Here is a 14959-nt window from a genome sequence, read left to right on the forward strand (position 1 = left end):
TGCACCCACTATTCTCCCCTTGTTTTGCCATCTGCCTTCCACATGTCTCTGCCTATTCTTGTGTCCTACACCATGGCCCCACCAATGGCTGTGCAGACCTGGTGGAAGTCTGCTGACCTGGACTGGAGGAGTCAGCAGATGGCCTCAAAGTGTAACACCCGTCGTGTTCGGGCCTGGAAGGTCTGCACCCTCCTGTCCCGAGAGACGGCCATTTGCACCAGCTGGCTGACAGACAAGGGCAGTAGTGGAATTTCAGTGATGAGACAACTAGTGCTGCTACACTGAGAACAGCAAGTCTGCACTCCGTGAAACAAATGCTGCTCCCTTCAGTTGTCATGTAAAAGCCTCCTTTTGAGCTGTTGCAGGAGAGATTCTGGGCTGATGTCTCTTGTGCAAAGCCCTGTTCATCACTGGTGCCTGAGGCCATGATGGCAGCAGTCTGAGCATCCACTGCAGTGCTCAGATGTTGGATGGCTTGTTCTTGGTGTAACATAAGCTGAGACAATGGCCATTAAACGATGCCTGATTTTTGGTCCATGTATGTTAAAACAAAACCAGCTTACCACCTTCCTGCAGGAAGGAATGGGCTGCAAGCTTCCTTCAAAGCCTGGTGTCAGGTTGGAACTGGGTTGCCCTGTGTTCATTTGGAGTTTTTGGCAGCTCTGCCAACAGATCAAGTATTTCTTTGGTATACACATCAACATTTATGTTTATAGGCAGCTTTGTTTTACCCTTCACTTGCGACTTCTGTAGCAGGACTAACGTATTACCTTGCCCTCAATGTTGCAGTGTTTTCCCAGTTGTGAAAGAACTTTTAGCATCATTTTCAGCTACAGCATGCCTTCCATTTAAAAGGTGCTGGACAACTCCAGCTGGTGCTGACCACTTCAGATTCAAGAGCATGATTCAGTGCTACCAGTAATAGGGCATTTAATACAGGCTGATTACTCTAGCCATAGTAAAACGGTCCAAGCAGACATTTACTAGCTGACCTCTATGGGCTCAAACTGCCACAGCCTAATCGTATATTGGAAATACTGTGTCCATTTTACAGCATTGCCCAATTACTCTCTAGTTATCTAGTCCAGTCTAGTCTACTTACCTAGTCTAGGAAACCCAGTTTCCTCCCACATTCCAAAGACATACGGGTTAGGAAGTTGTGGGCGTACTATGTTGGTGCCAGAAGCGTGGCGACACTTGCGGGCTGCCCCCAGAACACTACGCAAAAAGATGTATTTCACTGTGTGTTTCGATGTACATGTGACTAATAAAGATGTCTTTTATCTCTGCTGTTAGCTGTTTGCGTTATCACTATTGTATTTTGTATAAAGCAACACTTGGTTGTAAAATATTTTCAGATATAATGTGTAAAAATTTCTATCTGAAAGCAAGTCCTTTCCCCTTTCTGTGCGGACAGTGTTGCATATTGCTTAAGAAGATACCTTGGTTTATTCATAAGGCAGCAATTGGTTTGAGATTGGAACCAATGCAGAACAATTAGAAGCCCACAGGCTGGATGATATTACCAGTTCTCTGCAATTTTTGGGCTATGTTTAAATCACTGACATTAGAGTGCTGAACAACTCTTCAAAGGTAACAAAAAAATCTCTCAGCTTTTCACAAACATTGCTCATTTAACACAAATTTACTCAGAGGGTGTAGGAGACTACCTAAGAAGGAAATTAGGAAGGCAAAAAGAGGTCATGAAATATCCTTGGCAGGTAAGATTAAGGAGAATCCTAAATTATTTTAGATATTAGGAGCAAAAGGATTGCTAGTGAAAGGGGGGTAACCTATGATTGGAGCCAGGGAATGTAGGCGAGGTCCTAAATGAATACTACTTTTCTGTATTCACCAAGGGAAGGGGAACAAGGATAAGCCTGATAATTACAGGCTAGTGAGTCTTGAGTCAGTGGTAGGAAAATTGCTGCAGAAAATTATAAGGGACAGGATCTTATGCTCATTTGGAAAAGCAGGGACTGATTAGGGATAGTTGACATGGCTAATTTGAGCTTTCTGAGGAGGTAACAAACTGATTGATAAACATGGGGCAGTAGATGTTGTCTACATGGACTTTGGTAAGGCAGGGCAGCAGAAGTTTACTATACGGACTTCAGTAAGGCATTGGACAAGGTCTCACGTGGTAGACTGATCCAGAAGGTTAAGGTGCATGCAGTCCAAAGCGAGCTGCCTAATTAGATCCAAAATTTGCTTGGTGATAGGAGGCAGACTGGTAAAAGGATGTTTTTTTCTGATTGGAAGTCTGTGACCAGTGATATACCAAGGGGATCAGTGCTGGGAGCTTGGATATTTCTGATATATATTAACAAATGGGATATAAATGTAGGAGGTATGATTAGTGAGTTTGCAGATGACATACAAATTGGTGGTGGTGTGGAAGGTAACCAAGGTTACACAGAACACAGATAAGTTGGTAGGTGTAATTTAATCCCAAGTGCAAGATGATGCATTTTGGGAAGCCAAATAAGGGTAGGACACGTACAGTACATGGTAGGGTACTAAGGAATGCTAATGAGCAGAAAGACCTTGGAGTCCAAGCCCATAGTTCCCCGAAAGTGGCAACATGGGTGGATAGGGAGACGTAGAAGGCATATGGCATACTTCCAGGGTACAGAATATAAGAGTTGGGATGTTATGGTGCAAATTTACAAATCACTGGGGAGGCCACACTTTAGCATACTGTACACAGTTCTGGTTGCCACACTGTAGGAAGGATGTGATTGTGCTGGGGAGAGTGCAGAGGAGATTCACCAGAATGTTGCCTGGATTGGAGGAATTTCGATATGGGGAGAGATTGGATAGGTTGAGGTCATTTTCCCTGGAGTGAAGGAGGCTGAGTGGTGACCTGTTAGAGATTATGAAAAACACAGATAGGGTAGAGAGTTAGAATCTTTTTCTCGTGGCAGCGGTATCAAAAACAAGAGGGCATAGGTTTAAGCTGAGAGTTAGAAGCTTTAAAGAGGATCTGAGAGATAAGTTTTTTTTAATAGTGTTGATATTTGGAATGCACTGCAAGAGGAGGTGGTTAAATCAGATACAATTATTATGTTAAGAGGCATTTAGTAAAATACTTAACTAGGCAAGGCACAGAAGGGATTAGTGTAGATAGGTGCAAATGTCAGTATGGATGTGTTGGCCAAAGGGCCTGTTTCTGTGCTGTGTAGACCTATGACCCCATGGCTATTACATGTAGTGACTGTTCTGATTCTGGTATCTGCAGGCTGGGTTGCTAACAGGTTGAACTATGTTTACTTTGTCTGACGGGAATGGTAGTGGTGGTCTTGCCTATAGAGAGTGGTATGCATGCAATACAGACATGTGCAGTACTCCCCTCCCAAGTTATTAAACCTAATTTTAGGTACTTTTGCAAATTACCTGCAAGGACCATCTGAATGCTTTGTAAATCAAGGTTGGTTCCTCATTAGATTGACATTTCAAGTGGGGTTAAACCTATGCCACTTAGTTTGTTGTTATTAAGAACTCAGATTTGGTTTGAAGATATTACATTTGTAGATATTTAGAGTAAAGGGCAGCAGGTCACCTGAAATCCCAAGTTTTCTCAATAAAGTTATTAAATAAATGTCTGTACTGCAGTTGGATTCATACTGCAGCCAGTATGAAGCCAGGTAGTGTGACATTAGTTCCTTGTGAAGGTGGCACAAGTGTACACAATCTGATGTGGCACCAGATTAATAATCTTTTCTCTTGCTCTGTGGCAGTTTATTTGCATGCAATTAGCAACAACTTTAGGACCACATATGTTTATATATTCATCGTGTTTCATTGCACTATTGGATGCATCGACTTCTCTACCTCATTTCCTTGCTGATATCATTGCTGTTACATGTTTGAACAAAACCTCTGATCATAATAGCAAAAAAAGCAATGAAGAGCGACAGCTCCACTGCTGAGCCTAGTTTTGTTTTAACATCCCTCTTGGGGGAAAAAATGGTATGATCCTTGGCTTTATATCCTAGAGTCACAATAACTGAAATCCATGAGCAATGTGCCACAGGCACTGGCTACCTGAAATGAGAACAGAAAATGCTGGAAATACTCATGAGATCAGGTCGGGGAAAGAGTTAACATCCCAGGTTTATGACCCTTCATCAGAATTCAGCATCATTCCTTTAAAATTCACGTCTCAATGAATTCAAACTCAATGTGATGGTGAACTCTTCTTCCATTGCCTTCCCTTTCATGTCCATTTCTTTGGTCAAACTGTGGATCCTTTCTCTGGATTTAATAATTCATAATCCACCTGTATCCTTCTCCCCAACCTCTTAACCACCTCTGTCTATTCATTGTTAAACATCAGCAGGATTTTGACTGTCTTACTCCCTCTAATCTACCCTTCTCTCAACTCGCTGCATTCCACTCATTAAGGACCAACATCGCCAGTGTCATCAAACCTGCTGACAAGGGTGATGCTGCTGTTGTTTTGCAAACTGACTGCTACCTTTCAGGGAACTGAACGACTTTCTGACACCTCGTATCTCTGTCTGAGTGACATCAGCTTATTATTTCCCAGACAGTCATTTCCGCTCGAAATTTCCCCTGGCATTTTCTAGCCTCATAGTTCCCCCAAGCACACACAGCCCACATCTATCTGCTCCTTCAGATCTATAAGCAGCATTGTCCCATTATTTCAACTTTTACTTATTCCAGGATGTTTATTTCTTCCTACCTTGACTCTATTTTCTCTCCTCTCATTGTCTCATCCCACATACATCCACACTGCTGATGCCCTACAGCACTTTAATAGTGTTCTGAACTTCATCATAGATAGCTAATCCCTCTACACCTCAATCCCACACAAGGAGAGCATGAAGACCCTTTGCTTCTTCCTAAATCAGAGATCTGCGCTGTCTCCCTCCACCATCAACTTTTTTTTTTCCCCTGGCTGAACTCATTCTCACACTGAATAATTTCCCTTCTAACGCTGCACACATCCCACAAAGGGAACTCCCATGAGTCTAAGCTGTGCTGTCACTTTGTGAGCCATGTGGAACATTCCTTGTTTTACTTTGGACCTCTCTCTCACCACCTTTTTTTTCCAGCACATGGGTGGAGTCCTGATGAAAGGTCACCAGCCTGAAATGTGAGTTGTTTCTTTTTCCACAGATGCTGCTTGATCTGCTGAGTATTTCCAGCATTTATGAGTTTTATTTCACGATGATTAAACTTTGAAAGTGAATTTCTATTTCCATGTTGTAATTTTGAATTTGATGGGCTAGTATAATTCCCATCTTTTTAGCATTACTAGCATATTGAAAATGCTATAAAGTTTGTGTTCGACTAAAACTAGTTTCTAATAACTATTATAGTTACAAAATATAGGGCCAGATATCCGATGGGATTATAAATGTATGTGAAGACTGTACAGACAGTCTTAAAAGAAAATTGTGCAGCAGTTTTTAATGATTCTTATGAATTTGAAAATGTCCTGCTCATAGTGCTGTCATAATAGATTGTGATAAAACCTGTTTCTAATCTGCTGTTCAGAGATGGATTTTAACATGCTGAAAGCTATTTGAAATAACCAGTACCGACTGTACCGGAATGTTTTTCTAGCCATAGATAGACATCTGAAGGAATGACTTAACTGCTTCATATCTTTGAATATTTAGTAATTGATATGTACAGTATATTTCTGCTACACAAGCTGGTATTAATCTGGTAGCAATCAGATGATTCATTATACCTGATAGTATTCCACGTTGCAAATGACCACATGTTCACTTTTTTTTTCCTTTTTTAAATAATAAGTAAAATTTCTTTTGACACAGCAGGAATTAAAATGAAAACTTAAAGTTCTTTTTCTGTCACAATGTAAACTCTGTGCACTGCTGGCTATGCAGCTGGTTGGAACACAAGTGATCAATATTACTCACTGGTTTGGGTGAGAGAGGAGGCTGTGACTACTGCTCTGTCATCACTAAGTTGTAGGTCCACACTCAGACATTTTAAGGATTATTCAGAGTGAATGTATGGGCATAACCACACCATCCAGGAATGAGAGGAAGCAATAGGCTGATACTCAACAAGGTGAACCTTTTGGAGATATGCTGCCAATAATAAAGTGTAAAATATATAGTGCCTAAAGCAGCCAAGTAAAGATTTTAAGGTTTTAGGTAATTTGCAATATCTACAGCATTAACATAAAACATTCTGAAAATATTTCATTTTTCAATTTCCTTTTCAGAAGAGAAAATTTTTGTCAATGCATAAGTCAAAGTTTAATGCTTGGCTGCTGTATTTTTTCATACAGAATCCGACTTTTTTAGGATACTGGTCCCAGTTGTTACTGAGTCCATTTTGAATAAGCATTGACGCCAGAACTGTAGTCACTACTAATTCATTCAGCTTTCCATCTCCGAAAAACTTTTGCTGTTTACAGATTTCACTCGATATCAAATAGCACCATGTACTTGACCAAACTAGGAAACTTAATGCATGAAAAGAAGAATGAAAAGGGGAAATCCTTGACATGTGTAATATTATGAATAAACTAATATTTCTGAAGTAAAATGCAATTACTGGTGAATAAGTTATCAGGCCCACTTTGACATTTAAGCCCATTTTGTAAAACTAGTCCAGTTAATCATATTCCCTCGCTTTTTCCCCATGGTCTTGCAGTTTTTTTTTCCTTTCAAGTGCTTAAGCACTATAGTCTCTCAAAGATGCTTAAAAAAATGTCATTAAAAATGACTTGACTAAATTTTCCAATGGTAGGTCCTTCGTGATTTTATTTTTCATCTGACTAATTGTGCTGTGTCCACCTTTTAAAAGAGTTTCCATTTTCCATTCAGATCTTAAAAAGTGGATTCTGAGAACTATTTCTCATTGTTATTAATGAATTCCATTATCTATTGAAGGAGTGTTTTTGATGGATAGTCTTCATCCATCTATCTCAATGGAAGAAGTTAACTCTACAAATGTGCTTGCACCAAATGGAATTAAATGATATTGATGCAATTCATTGATAACATGATGAGCTGCCCTTGATGGAAAACCCAGAATAAATATTCACTTGAACTATATTCATAGGTTATGGTTTGATGTTAATCCACAGATTATTTTCCTTTAGTTTTTGTACGTCAACTATTATGTTACCTGTCTTTGGCAATATTAGCATTTAATAATTGATTGTGAGGTAGGATTTATTGTTAATTTTTTGTTGATTCTTCATCCTGGCATTCTTCAACAAGAAAGGAATAAGGTCTTCTCAGTCCTTTGGAATGTCTGTAATTTAATTTTGCTTAAAATAGCTTGGCACATGTGTGGTGAACCAGAAATTACTGCCCAGTCAGTCTCCTCACATCCGCAGTAAGGCTATGGAAGAAACCATTGATAGTAAAATTATGCAGCACCTACTCATGATGTGCAGTTGGAACAAGGAACAGTACAGCACAGGAACAAGCCATTCGGCCCACGATGTCTGTGCCAACCATGCCAATTTTAATTAAAATTGTCTGCCTGCTCATGGCCTTTATCCTTCCATTCCCTGCCTGTTCACATGCTAATCAAAATGCCTCTTAAATGTTGCTGTCGTACCTGCTTCAACCACGGTTCTGTCCAAACGAGGAGAGTATTCATAGGCTTCGAGAGGACACGGGCAGCTGCTGAAATGGGCAGACATGTGGCAGGTGAAAATTATGCAGGGAAATACAAAGTGATGGATTTTGAGGGGAAGAATGAGGAAGGATAAAATAAAGCATAAGCTATTATTCCAAAGTATGAAGGAAAGAAGATTGCAGGGCAATGGGAGGATAAAGCTTGGAATGGGACTAACTGGATGGCTTTTACAAAATGCCTTAATGGGCTCCATGTGCCAATGTACCACTTCCTATTACTGTACTGACTCTACTTCATCACAGCCTTAACTTGGACATGAAAAGCTGAATGTCAGAGGTGTCAATAATTGACAAGGAGTCAAATTTAAGGTTGCTTTTCTTCAAGAGTATTGCACTGGTTAACCAATGTGTTTCTGCTATGTCACTGTCAAATTTGAAGACATCAAATATATTAAACTATAAAGACATTTAGTAGCCTAGGGTTTGTGGTCAGCGTCAAAGCAACCGTGCTTATCACTGATCTCAAAGAAGGATTTAGTGGTTTCCTTCGTGCAGGCTTCACATTTTCCAATGTTGAGTGGTATCAGACTGCAGCTTAAGGGATCACTGGACTCCAGTGGCCATGATGTCATCAAGCTATCAATCACACTGAAAGCTTTTCGTAGCAGCAAATCGGGATGCAGATAGCCAAACCTGAGCTGATGTTAAGTACTTGCCAAAGGCTAAAATAAGGATTGGTTGAAGCAGGACTAAATTTGATATTTATTTTTAAATATTATTTTAAATACTATATTTTGACATATTTAGCTGATGAAATTACAATCCAGATACAAAACTATTTTAGCCAGGTTGTTTGCAAAGTATTAAATATAGGTTTCAATAGCATATTAATCCAACTCTCAACTTGTGGAACAAAGTTTAACATTTGCAGTTTTTGTTTTGAAACACAGCAAGACCAGTTTACAAGTGGCTGAAATATTTGTCAATTCATTATGACAGAGAAAGCAACCAAACAGTGCAACCTGTGGTAGAGGATCGGTTCCTGGCAACACCTTCAGGGTTTCTGAGATAAACAGTGTATGCATGGAAATCTGATTGTTGTTGTCAGTTCTAGTGTAATAAAGGCAAAACCTTAAATGATATAATTAAAAAAAATGAAATGGTAGCTTGTAATTTATTTGGTTGGCTACAGTAGAAGTAAACACTGAAGAAATAACTTTATGCAAGAGATCCCCAGATATGCAGTAGTTGAATTAACATTAAACAGGAAATGATGTTTCTCTTTACGTAGGCATTGCAGTCAAATAAAGATCCAGCTCATTAAAATGAACCGAAACATTACAATGTGACTGACTTTTCCTGAATATGTGTTTCACTGACTTAATCTAATTACATCAACATAACTGGAAAAAGCAGGTTTGTAATGGAAAATTAAACTGAATCTTCCTACCCACATGGTTGCAGATTTGTACTGGGTGCCTCCCTGGAGCCCAGCTCATTTGTATCAATCCCAGCTTGACTCTATGCACAGACAGAAATAACATACCACATGCAGAAAGCAAACAAAAAATGAGAATGCCAGGGTTGGAATGAATGACATTAAAACACATTTAATAAGAAAAAACTCTGTAGCTCTTCTCAAATCCAAAATATTTGAGGATGGAAACGGAAAGAGAATTGCCTAATATACAGGATGCATGTGGAAGCAATTAAACTGCCAAAATTGCCAAAATCTTTTGTTGTTCTTCTACAACATACGAAACGATTTACACCAAGTAGAAAAAAAAGTGGACTTTATTGCAGAAAGAGGAAAAGAACTAACGAAAAAGAGGCAAAGTTATGACAAAAGTGAAGATGAAACTTTGGGAGCATTACTTTGTGTGTTGATTATTTTGCTTCAGTGGACAATTTGTAAAGCTGGAAATTCTGCATACTGCACTTTTGGATGGCAAATTGAAGTTAAATGTAAATTTTAGGGATGGAGGATGAACATGCTACTCAAACGTGCAACAAATTAGCAAGTCAACCGCTCTGTGTTCATATGCGCCAGTCCTGAGTCTCAACTGCATTGAACTAATAAATCACAGATACCAATGGGTCTTCTCAGTAATCCCATCTGCTTGGTGGTTGCCAATTTGTGCTGGTTGCAATGCCAGTTGTTCTTTGGAGGCAAGGCTGGGCTCGGAATGCTCAATTGTAGTGCTGAAAGTTAGAAGGAAGAACTCTCAGTTGATGTCCCTGCGTATATTTGTTCCTGGTTAGGACTCTGCTTATTTCACGGGTGCTACACAGAATAGGCATTACACCTCTCAGTGTTGCTAACCACGGATTTAACACTGGCTTGAAGATGGAGTCATTAATTTGGAGCATTTCCAAAGGGAATAAGCAAGTAGAGAGTGTATGGCTCATGAAATGCATGACCTAGGTGCTGAGGTCACTGGCATCTTAACCAGTAATGGGAGTGAATGGTCACACAGAGCAGTCACCCAAAATCAATCTAAGTTCTGCAGCCAGAAATCAAGCATGACACTTATTAATTTAATCTTATAGTTGTCCCTTTCCATAGGGATGAGTTAACATACTGCCATTCTTTAAATATTAAATCACTAAATATGACTTTAAAAATCAATACCAAAATTTTACTGACATCCCTGACTTTTGTCAGTTTCATTAATGTAGTAACTTTTTTTTGAGAATCTTACAAAGGGCTTGATGTTCCTTTGTGCCAAATCAAAACAGTCCAATTTGGGGATCTCAAACCCTGATAAACAAAAGCAATGAACAGGAACAAAACCATTGTCTTTATTTTTGAGGAAAACAACTTCCAGCACAATGTTTTTGAACTTGCAATTACAGATTGCAGAAACTTAACTTACTGTCAGCATATTTTATGCTTAAAATTTCTTGACATTATATGCTGATTTCCCCCATTTCCATTGAAACCAGCATAAACCAATAGAAATTCCAAGCCATTGTATTTCTGCAATTTAATTAAATTGCAGCTCATTGAAATACCTGACATGCACAAATTCTTACATCTCAATTCAATAAAGAATGCTTGTTTTATTATGTTTAAAATTGTTAATGATTCTTATTTATATTGTATTATTCAGCACCTGGTTATTTTTTCATCTGACAAATTAGTCGCTTCATTGTACACTGGTGAACATGTTCTTAAAAAAATCGAAGAGTTGTATGTAAATTTGGTTTTCCCTTTTATACAATGTGATATAGTTATTCCATTATGATTATGTGCAATTTCCTAATTCTGCCAAGTGATGTTTCTTCAGAATACCTATTTGCCATGGAAATCAATTATGATTATTTAAATTGCAGCCTATATTATACCATTTAATAGTTGAGATGAAGTCTGCAGCAGAAACATTAAAACTGAAGTACATCACCAGCATAGAGAGCCATATAATCAAACCCAACTACAATTCCATATGATCAGTAGTGTTTGCATTAGCAACGTGCACATACTATAGGACGGTAGTGATAGATGGCTTCTCTAATTGGATAGAGCTTCAGTAGAATACATTACAATGGAAGTGAAACTACCTGCTGAATGAGAATTAACAAGTGTACAGGACAGCACAGGGAAAACAGAAATCCTTTGAAACTTGTCTGATGAAATGCAAGAATTAGACTGAGGTTGATTAAACACAGATTTGGTTTAAAGTTCTGAGTAATTGGGATTATGAATGTGGTGTGTTAACTTTGAAATTACTTTGTAGAAGTTCAATTGTTAGCTTAGCAGTTGATGTTTTTAGGAGAAAAAATATGATCCACACTTGGAGAATGATAGTTATGTCCTCCATTATCACATATAATTTTGCTTCTGTAATTACCTCGCACGCCAGTTGGAAATCACATTAAATATTTTTTCTTGCTCTTGCTATGCTTGGTTATTTGGAATTTGCTCTGCCTCTGTCTCCATGGAGAAAATTGTGGTCAATATGATGCACTATTCTAAGGAGGATTACAGCTGTAACATACCCTGGCTAGCTTCAATTGTATGGTTGAGTACACATGAAGCAGATGTAACTGAGTAATTGGATTACTGCTGGCAAGTTATTTTCTCGCCAGTACTAGGAATCCCTATGTTGTGAAACACTTACCCACGCACTGATGGATAGATATATTGATGTAGAATCACATGGAAATCTGCCTGCTCCCCAACACAAAATGAATCAAATTAAGCATTATGGAATATTGGTCCAGCTTTTGTGGTCCGCATTGAAGGCCGACTCCGTCACTGGCCATAAAAAAAAACTGAGCATGAATATGTAATGGGCTGTAGAACTGTATTCTGATCTGATTTGGTTATGCATACAAGGCTGCTAGAGGTTATTGTCAGTTTACATGAATGATGGCAAACAGTTTCACTGTTGCCACAACCACATATTGCCTTTCGAATACCTTTCTTACTTCTCTGGATTCCCCTTTCAACCTCATTTATACCATTGTAGTCAATTGTGTTAGCCTTGGACCTGACTTTTACGTTAGAATATTCTTTGTTCTCTTTTTTTGCATCCTGCTACTTGTTCACCTGCTTTTTCACTTGTCTCCCCAATATTTAGTTTGCCCTCATACTACCTTTTGCACCTTTCTGGTTTTAGAGAATACTCACTATGCATTCTCATTCCTTTCTCCTTATTTTTAAATTGTCCTGCATCCTACCATCTATCGTTTAGCACATCGAACATAGAACAGTACAGCACAGGAACAGACCCTTCGGCCCATGGTGTTGTGCTACTTTTCATTACAGTTTGCTTACCTAGGCCTTTCAGAAAAAAGTGAATTCAAAGTTATCCCCACCTTCCCTCTGCCTCCTCACCCCGATTGGGCAGGTCATGTATAAATACTAACTGCGCAGTTATGGAAAATGGAAAGCAAAATAGTTGTAGTTTCAAGCAGGAGAAGATCTTTGGACTACCTAACTTATCTCTCCATTTTATTCTCTAGGAGCATTTCTAACATCTTACCTAGTTCCTACTTGAAACTTATTATGGTTTTTTTCTGCTATTGCCTGCACTTTGTTTCACAAGAATAGCATGCGCTTAGTAAAAAAAGTCCTTCCTGCATTTAATGGCCCAGATGTTCTGGCTGTAATGAAAGAGACACTGTCGGTGTTTGCTGTTTGTGGTAGTAACTTCTGAAATATTCACATGAGTAATGGGATTGTGTGTCAGTATGTCAAATCATTGATGCAAATTGTGTGAGGTATAGATGTTTTCTTTAATATTATGCTATGATTTATGGATTAACAAACTCTGTGGTCTTAGAAAAAGAGCTAATTTTATCTTCGAACATTATCATTTCTTCAGATAATTATTTCAAAATGATTTGCTGTTTTTAGAAAAGGAACATTTTACAAGTTTGTATAGAGTTCACCTTCGACTTTTTATGTTCCACTGATTACTTGACACACTGTAAAATGTTTAAAATGTTAAAATTGTTGTTTTTGTATTTCCTGGTTTGTTGTCTGTGAGGATTGTTGAATGTAATTGTTTGCTCAGCATGCTTGATGTGATCGCTTAGAGTTGACAGCTGGCAGTGAGAAAAGGAGAGATCCATGCCATGGAGATCATTTGATCTCGCGGACTGTGGCAGGTGGCAGTTTGCTGCTTTCCACCAGATCCAGGCTTTGTTTTCACTGAATCAAGACCTGATGTGTAGCGAAGGAAGATATCATTGTTGAGAATTAATAAATAGTAACACTAAATCTCAAATAAAAGCATTAATTTTTGTGTATCTAATAAACTAGGACACATTAAAACAACATCCTCCCTGTAGTTCCACCTCTGAGTTACACACCAAGGGAAATACCCTCATAAAACTTAGTGATGCTTATTTAAATGGAGAGAAAACACACAGGTATGTACAAATTATGGAATACCAATTGTACATTCCATTTATTTTAATTTTGAAACTATTATAAAGGGAAAAATGCAAAATTAAGCAACTTCCCTTCACAGTCTAAGAATTTAGAAGAATTAACTCTCAGAATAAGGGATTTCATTCTGTAAAGTAGACTGGTTAAGAGGTTAAGAATGAATTTTGTGGGAAATGTTGAAACATAAATCTAACAGGAACAGTGTGAGAAAGAAATGCACCAGCTGGAAACAGGACAATGTGGAGATTGATGTGCGTGTTGAAGCCATACACAGTTATATTTCCTCTTTGCTTTCTTTTGATCAGGACTGGCTTAGAAGCCATCATGGAGACATATGCCTTCTGGAGACCTCCTGTTCGGACTCTCACATTTGAAGATTTTACCAACATGCAAAAACAGCAAGGTAAATGAGCCAGAGAATTTAATCCTCCTTTTAGTTCTCCTTCCTGTAAGACTATAGAATTTGTAACAGCCATTTTCACTACTACTCTAACTAGTCCTAAGATGCCTCCTGTTAGATTGTGTATCTAGTTCCTTCTCTAGAGAAATAATATTGCCATATGAAATTCTTCACTGGTCTGCCGACAGAAAGGCAGGTCATAATTGAGACTGAAATTTTCAAGTATTGCACTGTCAATTCAGAAGCGCTGAGATTGACACGTGTCAAATGAGCGTTATAACTGCTGTGCAATTAAACATAATCGGCCTTCAGAGTAAATGGTTAGCTTTGGACTGCAAGATAGCAGACTCTTCCAGAAGTACAGAGTGATAATAAACAACTCTCTGCTTCATTAATTTGCATCAGTTAACAAATCATTTCAATCTGTACATACAATGGGCTGATGAGCACCCTTAAGAGCTGGGACTACTTTCTGATACTCTCTAAGCACTTCAGAAACAAATTCTGTTTAATTGGAAGCCAATTAAAGCTGAACAAACAGCTTTGAAGGGAAGGACGATGATATGTTTTCCCTAAATTTTTGTTGCTTTGCCAGAAATTTAGGAAGTGCTGTTCAGCTAATCTGAGACTTGAGGAAATTGTGGCCAGTAAATTTGGGAGGCAGATTGAATGACTTCTCCTCATGTCTGTCTGACTGTGGAATCAAGATCACAACTGCTAGGTTATAGATAATACTAATATGAAGCAGGTAACGAAATTCAGTCATCATAGTATACATCAGTAGGTATCACCTCAAATTAATAAACTGAAATCCCAGATTCTTGATGGATTTAATGATATTGTTACCAGAAATCAACTAGTAGGCACCAAATATGTTCCAAATTGTATTGGATGGCAGGTTCAGCACAGGCCAATTGGAAAATATATTACTAAATTTATTTCATTTTAAATGGAGATTTTTCCCCTTTCTACTTTGAAACTATTTGTCCCAACCCGCCCATGCAATTCTCAAGTTGAGAGAGAAAACATAAATCTGTTTCAAGATCTAGATGAGGATTGCAT

General features: G+C 38.4%; 1 protein-coding gene across 1 annotated transcript in view; it reads left to right on the forward strand.

The window, feature by feature from the left end:
* Positions 1–14959, forward strand: part of tbx15 (T-box transcription factor 15) — an 80898-nt gene that overhangs the window by 61056 nt on the left and 4883 nt on the right. Inside the window, exon 7 of the mRNA XM_052014277.1 lies at positions 13803–13900. Coding sequence (XP_051870237.1) covers positions 13803–13900 — 98 coding nt within the window. The remainder of the gene's footprint in view (positions 1–13802; positions 13901–14959) is intronic.

The sequence above is a fragment of the Pristis pectinata genome, chromosome 4, assembly GCF_009764475.1.
Source record: "Pristis pectinata isolate sPriPec2 chromosome 4, sPriPec2.1.pri, whole genome shotgun sequence".
Classification (NCBI taxonomy): domain Eukaryota; kingdom Metazoa; phylum Chordata; class Chondrichthyes; order Rhinopristiformes; family Pristidae; genus Pristis; species Pristis pectinata.